We start from the raw sequence: 25,618 nt of genomic DNA on the forward strand, positions 1-25,618 counted from the left end.
CTGATGTCACTTGGCTACGGCAAGGTGGTTGGGTCAAAAGTGTTCTCAGTAGCGCTCCATCCCTATGGAAGAGTTGTGTTACTATGGTAACACGCAGATTACCGGCGGCCTCAGCCCTTCCGGTTCCTGTGTTGTTAGGCCCCGCCCAGCCTGTGTGTCTGTGTGTGTATATGAGTGTTGGCTCTTCCACCCTGTTCTGTGTGACAGGACACATTACTGGTGCAGGAAGTGCAGCGTTATCAGTATGACGCATGTTATGTGTATTACTACCAACCATGTCAGGCATTATCAATAGTCATGTGGGGACAGAAGCTGTGTGTGAACAGGGGTTAGCTAAGGGTGGGTTCGCACCAGTGTTGTAAAATAAAGTCACTGTTCATTCAGGGGAAAACGGTTTTATTCATTGATGATTTTTTTATTGCTGTTTTATCAGTTTGTTCTGTGTGTCAGTATTTTCCTGACCAAGTGGCATCAATCAAATAAAAAATCGGCTCTATCCTGTTCAGGCTAAGTTCACACTACGGTCGGGGCTTCCATCCCTGAACTCACTTGAAAAATGCAAGCAGGACTTTTCGCTCCACGTTTTTTTTGGATGGGGACCCCATGATAGTCTATGGGGTTCATGGGTAACGGCTTTTTAAGCGGCTTAGTGTTCCGTTTTAGAAAGCTGAACACTAGCGTCAGTGTAATCGTACAGATCGGACATCCCATAGACATGACTGCATCACAGAATGCCGCTACAGACTCGTAGTGTGCATGGGGTGTGAAGCCTTTCGGCTGAACACTAAGGCTGAGTTCAGACAGGGTATTTTGGACCAGAATTTGACGAGGAGACCACCTCAGGTTCCTGTCTGAAATACAGGGCAGTCACGACTGGATGCCAGTGCAGCGCACAAACATCCATCCGGATTGGGCCCAAATGAATGGGCTTAGTCGGGAGGGAGTGTCTTCAGGCGGATTCACAAGGCACAATCCGCCTGAAGAATGAGCATGTCCATTCTTTTTTCTGAGAGCTGAAACAAACGGCTCCCGGAAAAAAGAACTGACCGGCTCCCATTGAAATCAATGGGGGCCGTCTTTTTAGTCAGGATTTTGAGGTGGATGCAGCCTCAAAATCCTGACCAAAATACCCCGTGTGAACTTACCCTAATGGTTTTTGCATAGTGTCAGTTTTTTTCTTTCACTGACCCATTGGGGCATATTTATAAAGGATGGTGTTTTTAACGCCATTCTTGATGGCTCCTGCTCTGGGGAAGAATGTACATTATTTATGAGGAGACGCACACCTCGCTAGGCCATGCGTCCGCACACTGAAATTTAGGGAACTGTGCATGCGGGACATTGTCTGCAAATCTGAATATAGATTTACTTCGACTTTAAAGAGGACCTGACAGTGTGCTGAATGCCCAGCAGCGCCTATCGCTCTGTACTGTGGAGCGGGGAGAAACGCCCCCTCCATCTGCTCACACAGCTCGTCCATAGACGAGTCTTATCAGGAGAGGGAGGGGGAGTTCCTCCCCGCTCCACAGTACAGCGCGATAGGCGCTGCTGGGCAGAAGGGCGTCCCTGGCTAAGTGTCAGAAACGCCCTTCTGACACTAAAGCGTTACGGTCCCGGGACCGATAGCGCTTTACCCGGGGCACAGATCGGGAAAGCCGACAGTGTGCTGAATTCAGTGCACTGTCAGCTTTCCAGCAGTATATAACACTGCCTGTGCCCAATCTGATGAAAGGTCCTCTTTAGAGGGATTCAATCATTAAAATCTAATTTTTTGTCCATATAACATAGGAATAGCCTTAAGAAAGGCTATTCTTCTCCTACCTTTAGATGTCTTCTCCATGCCACCGTTCAGTAGAAATCCCATTTGGTAGATATCCTGGTTTTCTTTGGTATGCAAATGAGTTCTCTCGCAGCACTGGGAGCGCCCCCAATGCTGCGAGAGAACTCTCCAGCGACACCTCTATCTTCGTCTGGAATGGCCTCTGACTGTGTCTTCTTCCAGCGCTGGCTTCAAACTTCTAGGCATGCGTAGTCGGCCCTGCCGTCAGGCCTGGCACAGAGCTGCCTGTGCATGCCCGTGGCCATTTTCTTGTGGCCGCTTACCCCAGCCTACTGTGTAAACAGCCACAAGAAAATGGCCACTTACACAACTACCACCGACTGCCCACAGTTTCATGTCCTTCAATCTCTACCCACAGTTTCATGTCCCCCCTCCATCTCTGCCCACAGTTTCATGTCCCCCCATCTCTGCCCACAGTTTCATGTCCCCCCATCTCTGCCACTAGTTTCATGTCCCCCCATCTCTGCCCACAGTTTCATGTCCCCCCATCTCTGCCACTAGATTCATGTCCCCCCATCTCTGCCCACAGTTTCATGTCCCCCCATCTCTGCCCACAGTTTCATGTCCCCCCATCTCTGCCACTAGTTTCATGTCCCCCCATCTCTGCCACTAGTTTCATGTCCCCCCATCTCTGCCACTAGATTCATGTCCCCCCATCTCTGCCCACAGTTTCATGTCCCCCCATCTCTGCCCACAGTTTCATGCCCCCCCATTTCTGCCCACAGTTTCATGTCCCCCCATTTCTGCCACTAGATTCATGTCCCCCCTCCATCTCTGCCCACAGTTTCATGTCCCCCCATCTCTGCCCACAGTTTCATGTCCCCCCATCTCTGCCACAAGATTCATGTCCCCCCATCTGTTCCCACAGTTTCATGTCCCCCCATCTCTGCCCACAGTTTCATGCCCCCCCATTTCTGCCACTAGATTCATGTCCCTCCATCTCTGCCCACAGTTTCATGTCCCCCCATCTCTGCCCACAGTTTCATGTCCCCCCATCTCTGCCACTAGTTTCATGTCCCCCCATCTCTGCCCACAGTTTCATGTCCCCCCATCTCTGCCACTAGATTCATGTCCCCCCATCTCTGCCCACAGTTTCATGTCCCCCATCTCTGCCCACAGTTTCATGTCCCCCCATCTCTGCCACAAGATTCATGTCCCCCCATCTGTTCCCACAGTTTCATGTCCCCCCATCTCTGCCCACAGTTTCATGTCCCCCATCTCTGCCCACAGTTTCATGTCCCCCCATCTCTGCCCACAGTTTCATGTCCCCCCATCTCTGCCACTAGATTCATGTCCCCCCATCTCTGCCCACAGTTTCATGTCCCCCATCTCTGCCCACAGTTTCATGTCCCCCCATCTCTGCCCACAGTTTCATGTCCCCCCATCTCTGCCACTAGATTCATGTCCCCCCATCTGTTCCCACAGTTTCATGTCCCCCCCATTTCTGCCCAGTGCTCCCCCGCAGCTCTCTCCGCAGTCTCACTCACAGAGTTGTAGGTGCTTCTAGCTAGCGGAAAAAAGAAGTTAGTAGCTCCTATCGAAGTCAATGGGAGCCGTTTTGGCAGGTGGATTTTGAGATGGATTCCGCGTCAAAATCCGCTGCTAAAAAACTCTGTGTGAGCTGACCCTTCCAGTCATCATAGGTGTGAACCTAGCGTAAGTTGCATTTTTCCTGTACTGTATTTACCTAAATGGTCTATGCAGACCTGTATACAGTCACTGTCTACCACTCTACCGTCACCGTATAGTCATATCAGTATACTGGAGATGGGGGCCCACTTGGACGTTTGCCCCACCCCAGAGCTGAACCCCGAGATATTCCTCTGTGTCAGTCAGGCTATGGTAAACTAGAGGGGCCATAATTGGAGTCAGTGCTCTGGCTACAAACTACCAGTGTCAGCCACAGTACAGATCAGCATTCAGCTTCCCAGACCCCCTCCATAGTCACCACCACCTAATCCTTATAGCTGGGCAGTACGAGCCCCTGTTACTATATGTTACAGCAGTACTAACCATCAGAACACTACCGAGCCTCTCCTGACATAACTGCAGGCAGCGCCGCCTCATTATAATAACACCGGCACTGTCCACTAAACAGAGCGCCCAACCGTCAAAAAGTGCATAAGCTCCTCCCCTTACCAGCCTCTGCTTTTCTACACCAATCACAGAGCTCCTGTTATGGCACGGCGCCGCAGTCAGCCATAAACAGAAACGTTATTGGTAGAACACTAGCGGTCCGTGATTGGCTGTGAGATTTGTGGTGGGCGGAGCTCACTGGGAGTCGCGACTGTTGTGTGATTGTTGTGACACTTCCGGACAAGTCGTGCAGGTGAGGGATCTTACAGGGATCTGGTGTAGACCAACCGAGCCGGCTGGGATCTGTAGTTCATCCATCCGAGGAGTAGGTCAGAGTCTCATATCAAGGCATGAGGAGATGATATAGTAAGAGGTAGCATGTGATTGTCATGTGCAGTCAGCACATCTAGTATGGGACTGTAAGTAGTGTTAGGACTAATGACAAAGCCATTAATGGCATGCCTCAGCTGCTGCAGAACCTCTTTATGCGGTGTTCCCCAAGAAGTAAAGACTACAGCATCTGAGGTGTGTTATGATGTTCTGCAGTGGCTGGGGTGTGACCCCTGGGGGTGACCCCTGCAGCAGAGGGTCTTTGTACAGGAGGAGTATTTGTACTTTATAATGTAAGGCGAGCTTCACACCAGCATTGTCACTCCATTTGTTGTTTCTGTCCTCGAATCCACATAAAAAGTGTTTACACATGGAAACCTGCAGACCCCTTAGACTATAACGTGGGCTGCCTGGTTTCTGCCGACAATGGCGTAGGAAGTGCTCCACTTTGCAGGACTTTTCTCTGACAATTTTAAGCAGAATGTGTGTCAACCAGAATAACCAACATGATTTTGTTCATGCTGTTTTTTTTGATTTGATCATTACAATATTTTCAAGGTTCTACCTGCAGTTTCAGCCCCCGCAGTATAATAAGCGGTGTCCCAGGGGAGGCGATTAAACTATTAAAATAATAATAATAATTAAAATAGTGTATTACTCACCTCTCCTGGGCTCTGGCACAGCTCCCTGTTCTCCCTGATGTCAGGGGCTGTGAGGCCTGTAATTTGTGTGACGATGTGAAGCATAGACAACGTCAGGGGTCACACAGCACTGTGATACTTGTATCTATGCATCACAACGCTACTGCTGAGACCCCACTGATCCCATGAACAGGGGTGAATGTACCTCCCTACTAGAGATGAGCGAGTACTGTTCGGATCAGCCGATCGGAACAGCACGCTCGCATAGAAATGAATGGACGTAGCTGGCACGCGGGGGGGTTAAGCGGCCGGCCGATGTCAAAGCGGAAGTACCAGGTGCATCCATTCATTTCTATGGAGCGTGCTGTTCGGATCATTCTTCTTCTCTTTTTGCTTCAGCAGTTTGTTGATTTCACGCTTTCCCATTCCGATTTGTTCGATTTGTTTTTCCAGGATATTTTTCAAGCCTTCTATATTACGATAACATGACCACAGGGGATGTAAAAGGAGTCCTCCGAAAACTAGAACAGAAGCTAAGGTTACTAAATTATCCTAGAGATGTCGACTACTCAGGGTAAGAAGGAGCAATGAATATATTTTGATCATTAAGGCATTGTCTAGTAAAAAATCACCCATCCCAATTTGCCCCATTACGTCTATAAGCCTGAGAAGGACTTGCAGCATTACAGAATGGTCAGCACTGAAAACTACTTGTTTCCTGTAGCACCCAGATAAACAGCTGACCGTCCAAATTTTTCATGGCAGACCTATATTTCTATTTTTTTTTTCAATGCATTAATTTACACATTTTTTTATTTTTTTTTTGTACTGATTCGCCACATCACAGTCTGTTGGTCCATAAAAAAAAAAAAAAAAAGGTCATCCATGTGTCGTACATTTTTCACAGATCCAGAAACATAGAAATAGACAATGGGGAAAAACTAACTTGTTGTGAAAAACAGATAATGGATAGCGCATTCCCCGCAAATGAGCAGGGTGGCATGTTGTCTGTGATTATCAAGGACATATGACTGCGGCATAAGGGGTAAGTTCACACAGGGTTTTTTGGTCCGGATTTTGATTTGGTAAGCCACGTCAGAATCTGGTTCCAAAAAGCCCTTCCGCAACTGGATGCCGGTGAAGTGTGAGCATGCCGCTCTGGATTAGGCCCAAATTAATGGGCCTAGTCGGGAGGGAGTGTCGCGAGGCGGATCTCCGCGTCAAGAAGGGGCATATCGCTTCTTTTTTCCACGAGCGTGAACAAACTGCTCGCGGAAAAAGGAACCCATTGATTTCAATGGGAGGTGGTTTTTTGAGCCGGATTTTTACACGGATTCCGCTTCAAAATCCAGACCAAAAAAACATGTGTGACTTTACCCTAAGGGTGCCATTACACATCTATGCTGTTACTCATGCACTTTTGGTAACCACACTGGTGTCATTTCACAGCATGTGTTGGCATGAGTAAAAACAACATGTGTAATAGCACCTGAGTCCTGCAATGCACAGGGTAAGTTCACACGGGGTTCTTTGGACTGGAACCTGAAGCAGTGCAGTGCACACTCCGCTCCGGATTAGGCCCAAATGAATGGGCCTAGTCGGGTGGGAGTGTCGCGAGGCGACTCTGCCTGAAAGAATGAGCATCATGCTTCTTTTTCCAGGAGCTGGAAAAAACGGCTCCTGGACATAAGAACTGACTGGCTCCCATTGATTTCAGTTGGATACGGCCTCAAAATCCTGACCAAAAAACCCCATGTGAACTTACCTTACACAGCTCACTAATACTATCATAGTTGAAAATCTCTGCATTTCTGGGGATGCCTATGAAATGAATGTGCATCCAGTAGTTAATGCAGTGCCTGGGGTCCGTCACTGCTACAAATCACTGTTTTTTTTGTTTTTTTTTGTGTGTACCAGCAGACCAGTTAGTATTTGCTCATTGGTTCTTCTGATCGGCGGCACAACTAGGCTGTCTGACTGCGTGCAGTCACGACTAATTACTGGACAGCATTCTTGATGTGCTGTGTTGCAACTGCGCTTGCTATTGTACAGTCTGTGAGTAGCAGTAATCGCATGCTATTACCACAGCAGTTTCGCACTTTGTATGTGTTTCCTGGATAATTCACCTCTTTACAACATTGTGCAATTGAGTGTACTGAGTGAAATGGCCCCCAAAAGTAATAAATGAGGGTGACATTTTGATAAAGACTTATTCTTTTTTTCAGGTTTAGTTGAGCTTATATTGTTTTTTTTTACTCAAGTACTTTTTATTGTTTTTTTTTATATCACCTATAGGTTGGTGAAAGGAGACCCAGCAGCATCACTACCAATAATCAGCTACACATTTACTAGTTATTCAACTTATATAGCCGAGATCTTAGTGTCATTGGACATTGAACTTGCTGCAAAGAGTGACCTGAGATTTATTGATGCAGTTTACAAGGTAAGTATTGCATTCTTCTGCATATCCGCAATGTCGCAGTGATCTATGTCTCAGTAAAGAACCCCCATCCATTACCTAGAGCTGAGTGTCCCTAAATGGCAGTGGCTGTCACTATGATCCTCCCTGATGAATTGTTCTGTTGGATGCGACTTCTACCATTGATAACCAGTGTTTGTGTAGGGCATGACAGACAGGGGTTTCTGTCGTAGATCTTGATCGCAGTGATGGTATGCATGGCTGACTGTTGCTCTATTAAAGTCTTGACTATGGGGTCCCCAGTTTTACTAATAGGTGGAGGTCCTAGTAAATGGACCCAAGTATCATTTAATGTCAATTACGGGAAACCCTCTTCAGATAGAGCCCTAATTCTGTGGCTGTGGGGAGGGCTTGGCTATACATAATGAAATAAAATATTTCTTCAGTTATTGCTGAGGGTTTTCTGATCCAGATCAATGGGCTGCACAGGAATGTCTCCACTAAATTGTGTAAGTAAGGAGTTTCCATTGTAAACCATTGTTGTTGCAGGTTCTCCGAGATGTCTTCCATTACAAGCCTGTTCTAACAAAGCAACAGTTTCTACAGAGTGGATTTTCTGAGAGGAGAATGCAGACAGTGTGTGACATTATTGACTGTGTAGTTACGAAACACAAAGAAATTGCAAATCAGACCAAGGTACATAAGTGATATATCTGCATTTTATGCATCATATCTAGTTCATGTGGCAAGTATGTTATAGTTATAAGTGTAGAGGTAAAGGCGATGCAGTAAACATTATATAAATCAGTATCAATAAACTAAGGTGACCCATGGCCCGGCCAAGTTACTTTCTTATATACAGAATAAGCTCTGCTTTTCTTTTGGATAGCACAATCGCGGAAGGCAATCACTGCACTTTCCCAGAAAAGCTCATTAGTTGGCTGCATTTGGTCACAGATATGTCTTACGTTTTATTAGGCCTTCACTCACCTGACAGAAGTAAAAAAAAAGTGTCTTTTTGGCTTAGAGAACCTTTCACCACCTCCAATTCTAGTTCTTAACATCTGTTAATTAATAAGTTCTGCTCCACTGATTCCAGCACAGTTGGAATGTTCTCTCTAGTTCCCACTATTCCTGAGCAACAAGTACAGGTAGTTTTGGTGTCTGATGTGCTATTTAAGCTCTATAATGTCAGGTGGGTGGTGTCAGGCAGGGGGCGTTATTCACAGCTCCAATTAGAGGCAGCCGGTGTCAGAGCTCAGAATCTCACCCCTTCTCTGCTCCTGCCTGGCACAACCTCCTGAGAGTACAGAGTCTATCAGTATATCAGGGACAAAAACTAACAGTATGGATTGCTTGAAAAATGGTGGAGGCTAGAGAAAAAAAATCTAACTGGGCTGGACTCAGTCGAGCAGCACCTATTAACATTTGGTAAAAAACTGGAGTTGGTGGCAGTGGTGAAAGGTCCTCTTTATGTACTATATAGCATAAACACATAAAAAACTGCGGGTTCACACCTGCACCTGGTCTTCACTTTGTAGGTATCCATCTTCTGCCGACAGGAGACGAAAATCTGGCAGTGTCCGCCTGTAAGCATCTTGTGGTATCTGCGGCGAAAGCGGTTTCAAAATGTCTGCCCTTAGGTTTAGCCAATGTCCCAAGCACTGATCTCTTCGTCTGTTTGAACCCTCACCCTTCTCAATGCACATTATTGCTTCCAATATTAACCCTTTCCTGTCGCTCATTCAAAACCAGCTTGACTTTGATGTGAAGTCAAAGTCAGGGCCAGTTTTGGGTGTAGTTGGAAATAAGTTCTCCGACTGAGGCTTCAAAATAAAATGATTGTTTTTAATGGTATTAATCATTGTTGTTTATTAATTAGATGCATGAATTATTGCATATTTACTTAAATAGGAATTCAATCACTAGCTTTCTTTGAGAATTAGAGGAGCATTGCAGCTTCTGATTGACCATGGGTCTCCAGCAATTATGAGTCTGAGTCATTGGTTTTTGCCAACCAACTCTTCAGCCCTGCTAGACATGCACATGAAAATGAATAGAGCATTTGTCTTCTTGTCCACACATAAGAAACTGGGTGAACTGTCTCAAGATCAGCATTTTTAATTTACTTATATATATGTTTGCTTTTCTGTTCTTGGAAACAGTAATTGAGTTGGGAGGAGTGTGGCCCGATCAGAGACCAACAGCTATCTGTAGCAGTATTCTGCTGGTGTTCACAATAGCCCCAGCACTGCTCTGCAGCCAACAAACCATTTCTACCTAGCAGTGAAGGTAGATTATCAGCTGCAGAACAGCCCCGTGACTATTGCATACGCCGGCAGAATCAGAAAAGAGGAAGGGACCGTCCTGCATATGGAGGTCTGGAAGAGCGGTAAGTATAATCGGCTTGGGGGTGGGCTAGTAGTGGGCGGGATAGCTAGAAAGACAAGGAAGAAGTGTATGGGAGGGGGTGGAGTGAGGTGAGACGGAGCTAGTATGAAAGCTAAATAGCAGGAAGCAGCAATATGTAAACAAATGCAGAAGATGCCTGGAGCTCTCAGATATTATTCAAAACACTACTAAAGGTATATGGGTGCATTTATTAACCCATGTATCGCACTAACAGACCAGGATGGGGGAGGAGTAGTAGTGACGTTCAGTTTCCGGCAATGGATCATCACAGGATAACCAGAAAATGTCTCTGGGGCAGTCACATGATCGCCCCAGGGATGAGGCTTGAAATGCATTTTTGATAAATTATGTAATTGACAAAGAAGGGGGGGGAGCGGGTTTAGATTAGTGTAGAAATGAGCTTTTATCCCGGACAACCCCTTTAAGTCTCTGATCTATTGTAAATTATAGTAAACCCTTTCAGGTCGTGGGAGGCCCCACCCCTTACTTTACCAGTTTTCAAAATAGTAACACATGTGGTGTGAAATGTTGGCTCAAGAATGTGCAATATTTAAAAAAAAAAAGTATTTTAGGCTAAAAACTGTCATAAAATGTATGCTCCGTTCCCCCACCCCTCATTGTGGGTGTGCATTGTTCTGCTGTCCGGTTGCTCTCCATGTGTTTACAATTTCCCCATTAACCTTGGCTTATTATGGGGAATGTTTGCTGCAGAGCAGGACTTCCATAGTGAAATAATGCCAATGGCACAAGTATTTGTTTTTATTTTTTTTCCTTTTATGTCATTTTCCACGTATACACAGTTTTTGCTTTTACTATACATTCTTCATCTAATCTGTTCTGTCATGTTGTGGCCTGCAAATTCCAGGACAGGAGGTTATTCATCCAGTGTTTCCCCTAGCTTGAATCCTTTTAATTTCAGATATTTTCTTTGATAACACTATTAGTCTACTGTTTGTTGAAATCCTGGTAAATTATAATATAGATATAATCATTGAGGTAGTATAAGGGGGAAAGTCTAGGGTAACCAAAATATATATCTGCCTAAAGAAAATAAACAGGATCTATTGGGGTTTTCTACCAATTCCATAATATATGTAACAGAGCTCAGAATGGGGACCCTATCAAAAAATTCTATGTGTAGATTGTCGGTCGGTCTGGTCCCAACCACTGCCTGTGTTGCTGCTAGTCCCTACTTCTTAGTGTTTCAACGCATACAGGAAATACCTGCAGATGCCTGCTCAGCTAGTCAACATGGAGGCCAGTGATTGGCTCGACAGGGAAAAAAGGTGACTGATGGAGGCCAAAAAGACATTTTTTTTGGCAACCGTTGGGTGGCTGCACTGCTATCAATCTAAAAATCAGTAACCCTGACGCATGTATTGCTAGATAGTTCTGAGCGTCACAAATGTGTGGTAGGATTTCTGGTGTTTTCACATAAGTTTGCAAACCCTATTGTACTTTTCTATGCAATTGTGCCTTATACTAGGTTCACACTAGCATTCAAGTCTCCATATGAGACTCTGTCCCATATTCTGCTTCAAATCGGCAAGGAGAAAAGTCCTGCAAGGAGGACTTTTCTCTACACCAATTACAGTCTATGGGGTCTGCAGGTTTCTGTATGTAAGGTTAAGTTCACACAGGGTTTTTTGGACGGGAACCTGAGGCGGAGCTGCGACTGCACTGCTCCGGCATCCAGTCACGCACTCTGCTCTGGATTAGGCCCAAATGAATGGGCCTAATCGGGAAGAGAGAGTGTCTTCAGGCAGATGTCTCGAGGAGATTCCGCCTGAAAGAATGAGCATGTCGCTTCTTTTTTCTGGGAGCCAGAACAAACAGTTCCAAGAAAAAAGAACTGACCGGCTCCCATTGATTTCAATGGGAGCCATCTTTTTGGTCAGGATTTTGAGGCGGATGCGGCCTCAAAATCCTGACTAAAAAACCCCATATGAACTTACCCTAAGGGTTAAGCGGATAGAGTTTCTGCTTTCGGGGTCCCCGTGCCGACCCGAAGGATGGAAACCTGAATGCTAGTGTGATCCTAACATTACTATATGTTGGAGACGGAGACAGATTTGGGTAGCAATGGAGTCAGAAAAAAAGTTACCAACTCCAGCTTCAAAATAAAATGATTCATTATTTTAAATTAGATTATGCAATTATTAATATTGTATGAAAAATTAGATTCATAGCGTGTTACATATTTTCTATCCTACAAAGTAAATCAGTAGCACGTTTAGGAATTACAGGATCTTTACTGCATCTGCAGTTTTGTTCAGCATTTCCCAATAGATAGTTGAGACCCCGCCGTGTGTTTTAGATAGTCAGGCGATACTGTCAAAATCGCCGGCTTTGGCTGACATTCAGCTAATGTGTATGGCCACCCCTTGTGTTCATGTTATGTAATCCATGTCTTTCGCCATTAAAATATGATTAGATTAATGTTGCTTTAAGATCACATGTGTCTATCTGCTGATATTCTCTGATAACATCTCTAAACTGGCAGATAATCCAGTAAAATTCTCATTTGTTTCTATCAGGTTAAGATGAACGGTGCTGTAAGACTTATGTTTAACTATAAGACGAGACTCCATTACTCATAGCTTCATCCTCGTCTTTCTGTTTGTACAATGTGTTCTCTCCGTTGTACGATGTGATCTACAAGAATAAGTGAAGGCTCATTCTAATATATTAAGGCTTTATCTTCTGGCCCTCGTTGTTACTGCTTGTACCATGTACACACTATGTTTTCTATCTTATGGATGCTTTCTTCTAACAGGCTAAAGAACAGTTCCCTAAAATTACTATCAGAGTCCTTGAGTCGTCTTCTCTCAATCTGTTATAGTAAAAGTCCAGTCTTTGCAGATATACCTGTTTCTAGGAAAGCTCAAAGATTTTATTTGTATTTATTTTTTTGTCACAAGGCCTTGAATGTGTCCTCTATTCATGTACATGTTTACGTTTGTAAGCAGAATTTTTCATTTTTTTCATGTTTTGTTTGTTTTGTTGCTTTTCTTTTTCAAGGCTAAATTGCACCCAGTTAAGAAAACACCTTGTATAAAAGAGAAATGTGAAGTGTTTTATCCCGAGGAGACTTGTGTGCAGACAGCTGTGAAGCCTGAAAAGGAAAAACAGGTGAGTTTCAGTTTTTGTACTTGCACAGAGCTCATTATGAAAATTTACAAGAAAATATCTTTTTTCTATGTGTATGTGTCTTTGCCTTTGTCATGCTGCATTGTTGATCTGAGCAGGGCTTTGGAGTTGGGGTCAGTTTTAGGTGTAGTTGGAAAAAAAAGTTTCTGACTCTGCCTTTAAAGGGATTCTACCACTAAAACGCTGTTTTGTGTGCTTTAGACGTCGGAATAGCCTGTAGAAAGGCTATTCGTCTCTTACCTTTAGAAGTGGTCTCCGCCGCACCGTTCCTTAGAAATACTGGTTTTTACCAGTATGCTAATGAGTTCTCCGCAGCAATTCGAGCAGGCCCTGCGCATGCCGGCATATTTTCGATACCACAAGACAAGACTGCGCAGGCGTCAGAGCTGACGAAGAAGGAAGACGACAGAGAAGGGGAGGATGCAGGTGAAGAAGAAGGCGTTGCTGGAGAGAGGGTCTTAGGCAGCAGTGGGGACGCCCCCATCGCCGTTTGAGCGCTGGGGCTTGCCCTCATTGCTGCGGAGAACTCATTAGCATACCAGTAAAAACCAGTATTTCTAAGGAACGGCGCAGCGGAGACCACGTCTAAAGGTAAGAGACGAATAGCCTTTCTAAAGGCTATTCCGACGTCTAAAGCACACAAAACAGCGTTTTAGTGGTATAATCCCTTTAAAATAAAATGATTATTTTATACCTAATTATACAATTACTGTTATTGTAGAAATAATAACATATATAGTTTGTTACATATTTACTTGCTTAGGAATTAAAGGGATTTTCCCATCTCCCTGTTTAAGCAGGGTTTTTTTGTTTTTTTTTGTAAATGTAGATTGTGAGCCCCACATAGAGCTCACAATGTACATTTTTCCCTATCAGTATGTCTTTTTTGGAATATGGGATGGAAATCCATGCAAACACGGGGAGAACATACAAACTCTTTGCAGATGGTTTTTTGCCATTGGCGGGATTTGAACACCAGGACTCCAGCGCTGCAGTGCTAACCACTGAGCCACCGTGTGGCCCCAGCCTGTTTAAGCAGTTTGCTTGTTGTCCCTTCTCACTTTTTGTATTTCTTCCCCCTCCCCTCCCCCTTGCTGAACGGGACACTGAGGTATCGCAACAATTATGCAGATCAGATAATATGCAGATACTTGTAGAGAAGAACTCAGTGTTTTCTGTATGTTTACGTAGGGAGATAACAGACTTTTATCAACAAACTGCAATTAGCTGAACTGATTGTTCTGCCAACACTGAGTGAGTGACGTCACTTGTCCTATCTCCCAGGTCTGTGGTTATAGCAACGAGTGTAAACAATGGGAGGAATAAGTTCACATAGCAGGAAAACAAAGCAGCATTTCTAAAGCAATATATTTAGGAAAAGTCTTCAATTTACATAAGCTACCAGTATAGATAGGATCCTTGAGATTGGACAACCCCTTTAAATAGATTTTTCAAGAATTAGAGGAGCTTTTTATACTTCTGTCTGAGCATGGCTGCCAACCATTTACAAAGGAGCCGGCATTTGTCTGTGGAAAAATAGAAGAGTTTTTGGTTTGGCCCTGGTTATATGCACAGCGGTAAGCTGAGAGCACTATAGCCCTTCATTTCCAGGATCTGTGGAGGTCCCTTCATTGAACATGTAGACATATCCCATTGATATGCTATCCCTTTCTAAGTTGGGAATACCATTTATTTGATTGTCCTTTTTATTCTTCAGCTTGCCACTCACTTTATATTAATGTCCACCTGACCTGTTGATTTCTGCAGGGCCAACCATTTTATATGTATTCAGACTTCCTGAGTCCTCTTTCCCCATGAAAACATGTGCATGTTTGGCCTATAGCTGTTGGAGGCTTATGGCTAACTTAAAGGAGTATTCCAATCTTATGCACTTACAAATACATATACTTTTATGGGAGTTCTGAGTAAAGCTGAGCATGCTTGCTATGATGTGATATAAATGTCTAACATAAGTCTAACCACTTGACTGTAACTTATCAACATATATGTGTTGTACTAGTGTACATTAGCTGATGTGACCATGTTTTCTCCTATGTAACCGCTATCTGAACACCGTTAATGCTTTTGGGAAATGGCAGCTCAGTCTGCATGTCATTTATCATCTTCTGCACTGACTAACAATAGTCCACTCATTCTCAAGAGAATCATTATCGTCAATGTCTGTCATTTCTACGTAGACTGATATCCCAGCATTGGATCCATTACACTAAACTTTGCCTCCTACATGCAATCCTATCTAGTTTACGTCTTTCTGAAATGTATAAGTTTTTCTTTTGAAAGGAGACTGTCATTGTTCTTTCTTGCCACGTCACATAAGTCAGTACTGTTCTGTGGAATCATTGACAGCCTTAAACTTTACACAGAATTAAAGGTGAACGACTGTGAGTCTTGTACTGAGCCTGTATATGCCGTGTTTTAGAAATTTATAAAAGATTTGGTGACCATGAACGTTGATTTTGGCCGAACTGACCGAATCTCAAAGTCCACATTCACACAAACCAATATATTAATAGGGCGATTTAATATCCATGCTGAGATCCCGTGGTCTCCAAATTTTTGTCCTTTGCCACATGGACTGATAAGTTGCAGCTTTCACTATTTTGGGATTGTGTGTTGTCGTTGAGCAGATTACTGCAGGCACAGATACCACAAAAAGAAAAAATAGGTTGTGTGTGGTGCCCCTTATTTGTATGGGGTTGTTCTGCTAGATGTTGGGGGGAAGGGGTGGCGGCTGATGAGCAGAAGGATTTTGGGAGTGTTCAGCTAACACCTTTTAAAGGGGTTCAACTATGCTGTTAGGGATGTGTCCGATATACAAGCCTGCTGGCTGTTTCCAAAAGCAGGGAGCAGAGCTGTGAATACAGGTCTTGATTATAAAGAGGGTGTAATTCGAGTATACGTAATGCAGTATGTTTGCAAAGTTCCTTGTATCTGTATATAATCTATAAGGTGGACACCGCTAGCAATTACACAACATAACATCTGTAAGAACATAGAGAACCAGTGTTGCCCCCTGTAGCAGGCAGGGCCTGTTTAATAGGGAGAAGCTTCTTCAGGGGTGCAGGGATTCTGGTTGACTGGTTTAGATATTTGATCAATGTTAGTATGCCCACATACAGTAGTCATTCTTAATACCTTAGTCTTCTATATACATATCCTGGTTTCAATACTCTTTCTCCTTACAATAGAGCAGGAATCAGGTGAATAAGCTGGTAAAAATATGCAAATTAAAGTTTTCTTAAAAAAAAAAGAAAAAATGTATATGTATATTTACTATACAAAACCATCTAAAAGTAGCATCCTTGTAAGCCAGTCACACCCCACATCTAACCAGGAACACTTGGCCTCTTTTAGATGACCCCACATAAAGGTAGGGAGAGGTTAGTGACACTTCTATATAATGACATTCTTGTTTCTCTTACAGATAAGGATCCTTGTGGAGCGTCATACAGGTCCTGACCTTACATTGCCTTCTGTGGCTAGTGACGTATTCATGCCACCAACTGAAGTTTCTACATCAGATTGTGAAGCTGAGGATCCGTGTGAGAATGAGGTAATATGGATGCCATGTAGTACATTTTTCATTAACCAGAAGCAGCTGGAACTTCAGTTTATTTCCTACATTTCTGGTCACACATATGCAATGCCTAACTGGCATATGAGTGATCACCACAGCACATTGATCCTACTGAAGTAGGGGGGCAGTAGACTGTGTCAGGACTATTATGTATGTTTTATATTCCTGCCAACAGGAGGAAGCAAACTGTAGACCGGGGGTCAGCAACCTTCAGCACTCCAGATGCTGTGAAACTCCAGTTCCCAACATGCTCCATTCATTTCCATTGGTGTCACAACAACAACAGAGCAAGTATGCATGCTGGGAGTTGTAGTTTTACAACAGCTGGAGTGCCAAAGTTTGCCTACCCCAGTAGAGTGAGTAGGGTCGCTGAAGGAGAGACACCTGCAAGGATTTATGAGACTTGTAGTAGAAGGGACTTGTAGTGGTCCTGGGTATCTAAATCCATGATCTGATAATGTACCTTTTTTGTTCCAATGATGCATCATAAAATAGAATAGCTTAGAAAATTATGTAAACATTTGGCAGGGTGGCCACGTGAAGCGCACAAGTTGTTCTAAGCATTCTCCATTGATAATTCACTTAAAGGATCTGTTTGTGTGACAGTAAGGAGCTTCTGAATTGTCTTGGTAGAATAAGTATTGAAAGCAGTGTAACAACACAGAGCACATGTGCTCACATGAATATGCTCTGGGTAATGTAAAACAGTTGTTTCATTGCAGTCGACAAAGGACACACAGATAGATTTACTGAAAGTCCAGCTTGCTGAATGTCAAGAGAAACTTTCAAGGCTTGACTGGATGGAGGACAGACTGCAGGCACTGGAAACCAGTATGAAAGGGAAAATAATCATCGACGAAACAGACTGGAATAACCTTCTTAGCCGGGTCCTGCTCCTGGAAACAGACCGAATGCTGCAGTCAAAAAAGGTTTGTAGCTTATCATTTATGATGTAGCCAAGTCAGCAGGATAGAAGGAGCGGCACCACACACAGCTCCAGATCTGGCTTAGTCACAGCTTCTGTCCAGAGCCGGCTCAGTCACAGCTTCTCTCCAGAGCCGGTTCAGTCACAGCTTCTCTCCAGAGCCGGCTCGGTCACAGCTTCTCTCCAGAGCCGGCTCGGTCACAGCTTCTCTCCAGAGCCGGCTCAGTCACAGCTTCTGTCCAGAGCGGCTCAGTCACAGCTTCTCTCCAGAGCCGGCTCGGTCACAGCTTCTCTCCAGAGCCGGCTCAGTCACAGCTTCTCTCCAGAGCCGGCTCGGTCACAGCTTCTCTCCAGAGCCGGCTCAGTCACAGCTTCTCTCCAGAGCCGGCTCAGTCACAGCTTCTCTCCAGAGCCGGTTCAGTCACAGCTTCTCTCCAGAGCCGGCTCAGTTTTGTTGGCACATAAAAGTTATGACACCACACTTGCAAGAAAGGTAATCCTGATACATTCTCTTGTGTCTGCTGAGGCAGGTTCACATCAATGTGCACATCTTGATGCTGCCTCATTCACTCTCATTATTTGAGATGCAGGCACTGCTAGACTACAGATGTTTGCCAGTCAGTGTGTCGCAACCAAACATTGCATTATTGTATAATTAAAGGTGTTATCCCTTTGCAGACACTTACTCCCTGTCCAGATAGCACTCCAGTCCCATAGCAGTGAATGGAGCGCTGTTCACAGTGGCACTTTATTCACCATGAGGATACAGGAAGACTGTTAGTATCCTACCACCGTCCACCACCAGTATCCTTAGCAGTCAAAGGTTATAAATCCCAGCTGTCCAATGAGAGACTTCAACGCACGCACACTGCGAGCAGTGAAGCCGAGCTCAGAACACCCTTTTCACTGGGCATGCTCTGCACATCGGGGACATTAGCAGAGAAGCAAGTTGTGCTGATCTCAGCTTCACATTGTGTGAGTCCTTGTCACTGCTTCAACCATTAAATTGCCAGAATACTCCTTTAATGTACGGAACCATTTTAATAGTTATAGTAATCCTCACAAGTCCACCTCTTAAAATCCTCCTGTCAGTTGTCAACGAAACGTTTTATCTGGTCTTACATTTAGCATTTAACATTTTAGTGAAATGTATTATCCGCTGCATGTGCCGGGTGTGTGTAGGGGTTACTTCTACTTAGAAGCAATTTACTTTGGATCTTAGAAGGGGATACAGATCAGATGTCCTTCTCTATGATGCTGTATACAGCTTATATGGACAGGGGTTGTCTGCTGTGTGAATGTGGCCCTATATGTAGACATACCTGGAGAAGAGATGATACAGTTTCTCAGAGACTGTGTTTTACATAATAAAAGCTTTTGCTGGGAGCTGCAGACAATCATCTTATGTATGTTGGACAAGGGGAAGTTCATTACAAAATGTGTCATATACTGTATTTAAAAAAAACAAAACAAAAAACTAAAGAAGTTATTACAGTTTAAGAAAAATGTTACTTAATCTTTCCAGAGAGAATTGACAACTGAATTCACCTCTATAAGTGAGGACCGTACATCAAGCAGAATGACAAGTGTTGCACCTCCTGGTGAGTGCTATGTAACGTTATCTCACACTGTGTCACGTCTATTACAAATAAGGAGTCAGACTGAAGGTGTAGTGAGATAGAGTTATGGCTTATTTTTATGATATTTTTAAAGGGGTTGTCTTAAAGCCTGTGTGTTTTGCATGTTGATGGCCTACCTGCTAGATAGGTCCTCAATATCTGAAGCCTGATTCGCATTCTGGATGCTTTATACTGGGACTCCACAACTCGACGGCAGAAAGTCGAAACAGACCGCCAGTGCTGTCCATTGGCATCCAGTAATCTTTCTAGGATAATCCAGAATTCTTTTTAATATAATTTTCCAGGCCTGTTCTAAACAGTTGATTCAAATGGTCATATTATAGTTTTACATGTACTATTAAGATGCGCAGTATTTGATCCTTCCATGATTTTTTTTTCTGGCTAACACGGCACTACACTATTTTCCCTATATATTTAGAGGTAAATTTCTTGGTCTTGTGCCTCTTGTGTGTCATTCCTCTGAATCTATTGTGTAGCTTTACTGCCATCTGCTGGTATTATGGAGAAATATAGTTCTTGTATCACAATGGGAGAGGTATTCATCATTCTCTACTATTTTTGCAGAGGTTTAGAATTTTTTGCAGTGTTTTAATATGTGAAAATAATACGTCACCCTTTCCACAAACAGCATTGTAATGTTTATGTATGAATACAGCAGCGGTTTTCTTATCTCTTGCAGTGATCAGCAGAACATTCTTGAGATTAGAGGTTTGGATTTCATGTTGTCTGGGTCTCTTGCTATTGCTTTTTGTGTCTATAATTTAGCAATGAGAACAGCAGAGATAGACCTGGGGCTGTAGGACTCTATATAAACACTGTATGCTCATCGCTAATAGTAAATCACATTGTTTGATGGCTGACCCTGTAAATGAACAAAAATAGTTTAAAAATGGATGTTTCCTTGCAGGGCTGACCATCAAGGCAGATATCCCAGATCACCGTCATCAGTCGTCCGGATACAGTTCTTTGCTATCTGCAGACTCTTCTCCCACAGCTATTGATGTGAATTATAGCAACTTGACAGAAGACTCACAGGTAGGCAATAGCTGTGTGAATTCCATCCAGGGTCAAAAGAACACAAAAACATAAGTGATGCCTACTGGTTAAACTAATATTAGTTAATAGCTACTAATGTTAAAGTTTGTGCTACCTGGAAGACACAGAAAGGGATGGCTGCAGTTGAAGGACACATGCAGGGAAAATAAAGCTTACTAGTTCATTCTCTACAATAGATAAGCTTTATTATAAATATATATACAGGTCCCACAGAGCACATCTGTTGACGCAGGAAGTCTGATTCTTCTGCAGATGTGCCGACCCTCGGTCACGTAACTCTCTCCACCTTACTTTATAGTCTTTTAGCTGGAGTAGAGCAGAGACTGTGATACAGAGAGTCATAGTGGCATCAGAGAAGCCAGAATGTACAGACTTCAAGCAAAGCTAATAGTCAGGGGACCTGCTTATATATTAGTGGGGAATGCACTGGTGAACTTTTTTTTTTTTTTTTTTCCTTTGTGCATATTTGCTTTATCTCCAAAATCACATCCCACTCTGATGTCATATGTGCAGGGGGCTTTGAAGCAGAGATATGGAGCGTTCTAATAATTTATTATCAGTGATTTTGTCTTCCTAAGTGGACACTCACACTTGCACTTGCAGTCCGCCTGCCGTGATTCCGCCAAAATTGCAGAAAAACAGCTTAGGGACGGCTTGCATACGGTCAGTTTGAAAACCCATTCATTTTATTGGGGTTTTAAAGCTTATTACCGGTGTCCATATGCAATCTCTCCGCAGTGAAACTGGTTTATTTCCATGAACACAAAGTCGGACATGTAAACCCATTGTTAGGATCTCTAAATCTAACCCTCTTCTGTTCACGCTCCCGCATTACCCCACAGGATATGATGCCATATCGGACTGTAACTTTATATGTCCAGGCACCATCTGTACATTAAAGGACGCGACTGGTGACAGCTCGTACAGCTTTATTTATGTGGAATGAAAGTAACCTCAATCACTAAAATGGCTGGACCACTGTATAAGCAATGCTACCTCTGATGCTTCCCCTGCTACCCCTTGTGACACCCCCTCTACTTCATAGATTGTAAGCTCTTGTGAGCAGGGCCCTCAGTCCCAGTGTGTGAAGTAACGATTACTTTATAAGGTATCTTTTTGTCTGTTCTTGATCCCTACATTTTGGAAAGTGCTGTGGTAGATGTTGGCGCTATATAAATAAAATATATTATTATTATTATCATTTGGCAGCAGCTTATTCTATTAGATAGATACTAGATTTACTAGAGTTTATTTTCAAATGTGTGGTCAACTAGTCAGCGACCATAAAACAAGACTTTACCCTCCCGCCCTACGGTTCTGGACGAATCCTGCTCGGTGCTTGAGCAAAGTACATTACAGTTCACCTTCAGCAGGATTCGTCCAGGGACCCTGTCACTTTAACAGCTTTAATTCCGGTGCCACGCAGGCTAGAGCCACAATCGCTAGATATCACTGGTTGAAGCGAAGCTGAATATACTTGTACTGTCACTTTAACCAGTGTGTAGCACAGTGACAGTGCAGGGAGCGGAGAAAATTATTGTATTATTCTCCTGTCACTTAAGGTAACTCATGGGAGGACCATGGACTTTTGATCATGATATCACGCCCCATTATCAATCAGAAAGCATACTTCCTGTTTAACCCTTCATATGTAGTAAATGCTGACTGCAGCACCTAAGTTGTTTTTACAGTTAATAAAAACAAAAATCATAACATATGATTGGTATCATCAAATGCGTAACATCCCTTAAAATAGAATTAGCATATAATTTATTCTGGTTGATTCAGATGCCAGAATTGATATTTTCTGATCTTCTCACCTCTCTAAAGCAAAAAGTGATTAAAAAGTCTTAAAATACAAGCTATATTGAAATAAAATGTAAAAAGTTATGAAAGCGGAAATGTAGAGAGGGATAAAATATTACTAGTTTAACACTAGAATGTGTTAGATTACTAAAGAGTTAAAATGCACATAAGGCACCGGAGTTTGAGCCATAAATTCAAAATCTGCAATAATACAAAAGTTAGAGGGGGATTGCAATTTTTGTGACTATTAAGGGTTTAAAGGTGTTATCCAGAACTCCAAGGCATTTTTCTAATTGATAACCAATCCTGTAGATAGGCCATCGGTATATGATTGGTGGGTCTCACCCCCAGAGCCTGCACCGATCAGCTGCAACAGTGAAGAAAATCATCAATATAACGCTGGGTTCACACAGGGTTTCTTGGACCAGATTTTGATGTGGAGTCCGCCTCAGAATCCGTGTCAAAAAACCGCCTCCCATTGACTTCAATAGGAGCTGTTCACTTCCCTTTTCCGCGAGCTGCCCTTTCTTGCCGTGGATTCTGCGGACGTCCGCGGCATGACACTCCCTCCCGACTAGGCCCATTCATTTGGGCCTAATCTGGAGCAGGATTCCGCGACAGTCACGCTAGCTGAGGAAGGCATTTTTTAGACCGGATTCTGAGGCGGATTCCTGCGTCAAAATCCAGTGCAAAAACCCCCATCTGAACCCAGCCTAACTGCTGCAAGTAAGAAAGTCACAAGTGCGAGCAGGGAGAAAGGGATGGGAGGAACTGTGGGGATGGGAGACCGTGATTTTAATTTACCTTTTCAGCAGGCATATGAGGTGCAAATAGATAAATAATATATATATTTTTAGGATTATGTGAGTGGGAATGGCATAAACTTCATTAGAGTATAGGTAGATTGTTACCTTGTCTAGCCTGCCTTATGTTCTTTATCCCAACATACTTTGCTGGCTCATTGTATGTAAAGACCTGATTGGTATTCTAGGAAAGACAACTAAAGCCGTAGATTAATTTTTGGCCTGCTGAATCCACTGATTTTTCGGCATGAGATTATCTAGTGTGTTATAGTCAGTTTACATTTCATTCTGTTGTTACGTTCGGCCTATGCACTCAAAAGATTTTGGCACAGGTACCAAACGCATTAATAGCCTTTATGCTCTCAGCATCTATTAATAGGAAGTCTTTTTGACATACATTGGGCAGGTACATGTCATTATAATTTCTGATATTTTTTCCTATACTGATGGAAACTGTAAGCAAATATATGCCATACAATATACCGTATATACTCGAGTATAAGCCGACCCGAATTTAAGCCGAGGCCCCTAATTTTACCACAAAGACCTGGGAAACTTATAGACTCGAGTATAAGCTGAGGGGGGAGGGGAATGCAGCAGCTACTGGAAAACTTCAAAAATTAAAATGGTTGGAGTCTTTGGGTGCTGTAGTTGCTGGGGAAGGGGAGGGGGTGTTTTGGTTGTCTGTCTGCCCCTTCCCTGAGCTTGAGGACAGTTTTTTCCTCCCACTTGGAATTCAGTCTGGCTGAATATAGGGTGTCTGTAGTGCTCCTATTAACCCCTTCCTGACGGAACAGGAGCACTGCACATCCCCTATGTTCAGTAGAGTGGGCACTTTCAGACACAGGGATACCTAATGTGTATGTGTTACACAGTAATTCTCTACTTTTATATGTATTCTAGGGAAAGGAGGGATTTAGAACTTTTTATTTGTTTTTGTTTTTTTAACTTTTTTTTTTTTTCATTATTTTCACTATTTTATGGGAGACCCTCCCAAAAAAAGGAAATTTTTTTTTTTTTTTTTTGCTTGACTCGAGTATAAGCCGAGGGGAGCTTTTTTTCAGCACAAAATTAGTGCTGAAAAATTCGGCTTATACTTGAGTATATACAGTAGATACCAATAAAATTACATTAACTGAGTGGGTTACTGATATGTGAGAGACATGGAGGTAATAATTATTACATTAAACATTATTAAGGCACTTTATTATTATCTCTATATGACTCACATATTAGTAACCCTTATATGGGGCACACAGGAGTTAATGTGAGGGACATGATGGGGTTAACTGCTATTAACGTGAGGCACATGGAGTTATTGAAACTAAATTAATAACCCCAAATGCCTGATATTACTAGGGATAGTAACCCCAGCAGGTACCTGTGTGTTTCACTGTCACTTTACTGTATGAGCTCCTTGATGCAGACACAGGAGCAGGGATCTGCCGCCTCCCGGGCTTTCATCTCTCTTGCTACCGAAGGGGGAGTGTCCTATACCATTACTGTAGCGACCACTGAAGGCCACGCCCCCTTCACTTAATTTATATAGGTCCTTGCAGCCCTGTGCTGCATGACTCGTGTATAAGCCAAGGGGGGCTTTTTCAGCACTAAAACTGTGCTGACAAAATCGGCTTATACTCAAGTATATATGGTAGCTCTGTTTTTGTTAACAGTTGAGTCAATGGCCAATGTATGCAATTGTATGCCTGTAAATGCCATACATCAGAGGCTTCCATCAGAGCTGTCCGTAAAACTCCCAAAATATTGCACTGATGGAGTGAACAATAAAGTGTGAACAGACCCTAACTTAGCTGTTTATATAGACTACCTCTATGTATGATCTGTAAAATTATGTTAAGTGCAAATGTATGCATTAAATACAAATTCAGCTCTGCTACATCTGTGCTGTTTTTTTTTGTTTTTTTTGTCAGCTAGAACTATAACATGTGCTAGTCATTTGTTTCGTATAATATTGAATGTTGAAAAGAAAATCTAACGCTTATACTTGTCCACAGGAGAGCACAAAGCAAAGAATGGACAGACTCTCCAAAATGTAAGTAACAATAAGAAGTGTATAGATAGCTGTGCCATCATAGCTAGATGTGTTGGGTGAGATTTATTACAAGACCATCATTGATAGGACAGGACGCCATCTGACCATTTATCACTTCCTGATAGCAGGTTGATGAAGCTATTTCAGATCAGTGCCACCATGTAATATATCCATCAATATGTTGCTCGTGACTTTTTTAACCGTGCTTTATTTATTGTATTTCTCTGTTGCTTTTTAGGTTGGAGGAAACCTCTCGGCTTTTGAAGTTCTCTAATAGCTCATAGCATTGTGGATATTATTATTTTGGATTGATGTATATGCTTTTATTTGGGGGGAAAATATGTAAAATAAAATATTTTTCTAAGTATTCACAGCTCTCCTGCCACTTTAATAATAACTCTGTTTAGTGACATTTTTATGTTTCGGCATCACATATCAGGTCATAGTTTGCATCCCGCTCTCATAGAAGTGAGGGTTTTTTTATTGTTATATATGGATGTTGAGAACTGGCCATGTGTCCTGCGGAGGTAGTAATGAGAAAAAAAAGTGAGCGTTCTGTATCTTAAATAGAAACATAGCTTGAAAAGTATTGAAAAATTATTAAATATCCTGTGCATTTTATTTTCTCACCCTGCCCACATGTTGCACAGCTTTATTACGTTTCCATATATGTAGTGTTCAGTAAAGATGGAGCAGACAAATACATATATATGATCTGCTTATTTATTCATTGCAGTTCTAGGCGTCATCATCGTAGATCAGGGGTCTCAAACTCAACTCAGCATGTGGGCCGCAGAGCAAGATCCCAGCCAGTCTAGGTCTACAAACAATTGCTGGAGCTCTAGAAAAGGGCACCAGCATAACAATAG

General features: G+C 43.0%; 1 protein-coding gene across 1 annotated transcript; it reads left to right on the forward strand.

Annotated features, from left to right (window-relative positions):
* The first annotated feature begins 5,338 nt into the window (after positions 1–5,338).
* On the forward strand, positions 5,339–25,074 carry CEP44 (centrosomal protein 44). Its single transcript, XM_075258320.1, has 10 exons — positions 5,339–5,461; positions 7,183–7,330; positions 7,856–8,002; positions 12,740–12,850; positions 16,314–16,442; positions 17,189–17,395; positions 18,917–18,992; positions 19,939–20,066; positions 24,712–24,749; positions 24,988–25,074. The coding sequence occupies exons 1-10, from the start codon at positions 5,373–5,375 to the stop codon at positions 25,031–25,033; spliced, it is 1,119 nt and encodes a 372-aa protein (XP_075114421.1). The 5' UTR covers positions 5,339–5,372; the 3' UTR covers positions 25,034–25,074.
* The last annotated feature ends 544 nt before the right edge of the window (positions 25,075–25,618 follow it).

Source organism: Leptodactylus fuscus, chromosome 1 (assembly GCF_031893055.1).
Source record: "Leptodactylus fuscus isolate aLepFus1 chromosome 1, aLepFus1.hap2, whole genome shotgun sequence".
NCBI classification, from domain to species: Eukaryota; Metazoa; Chordata; class Amphibia; order Anura; family Leptodactylidae; genus Leptodactylus; species Leptodactylus fuscus.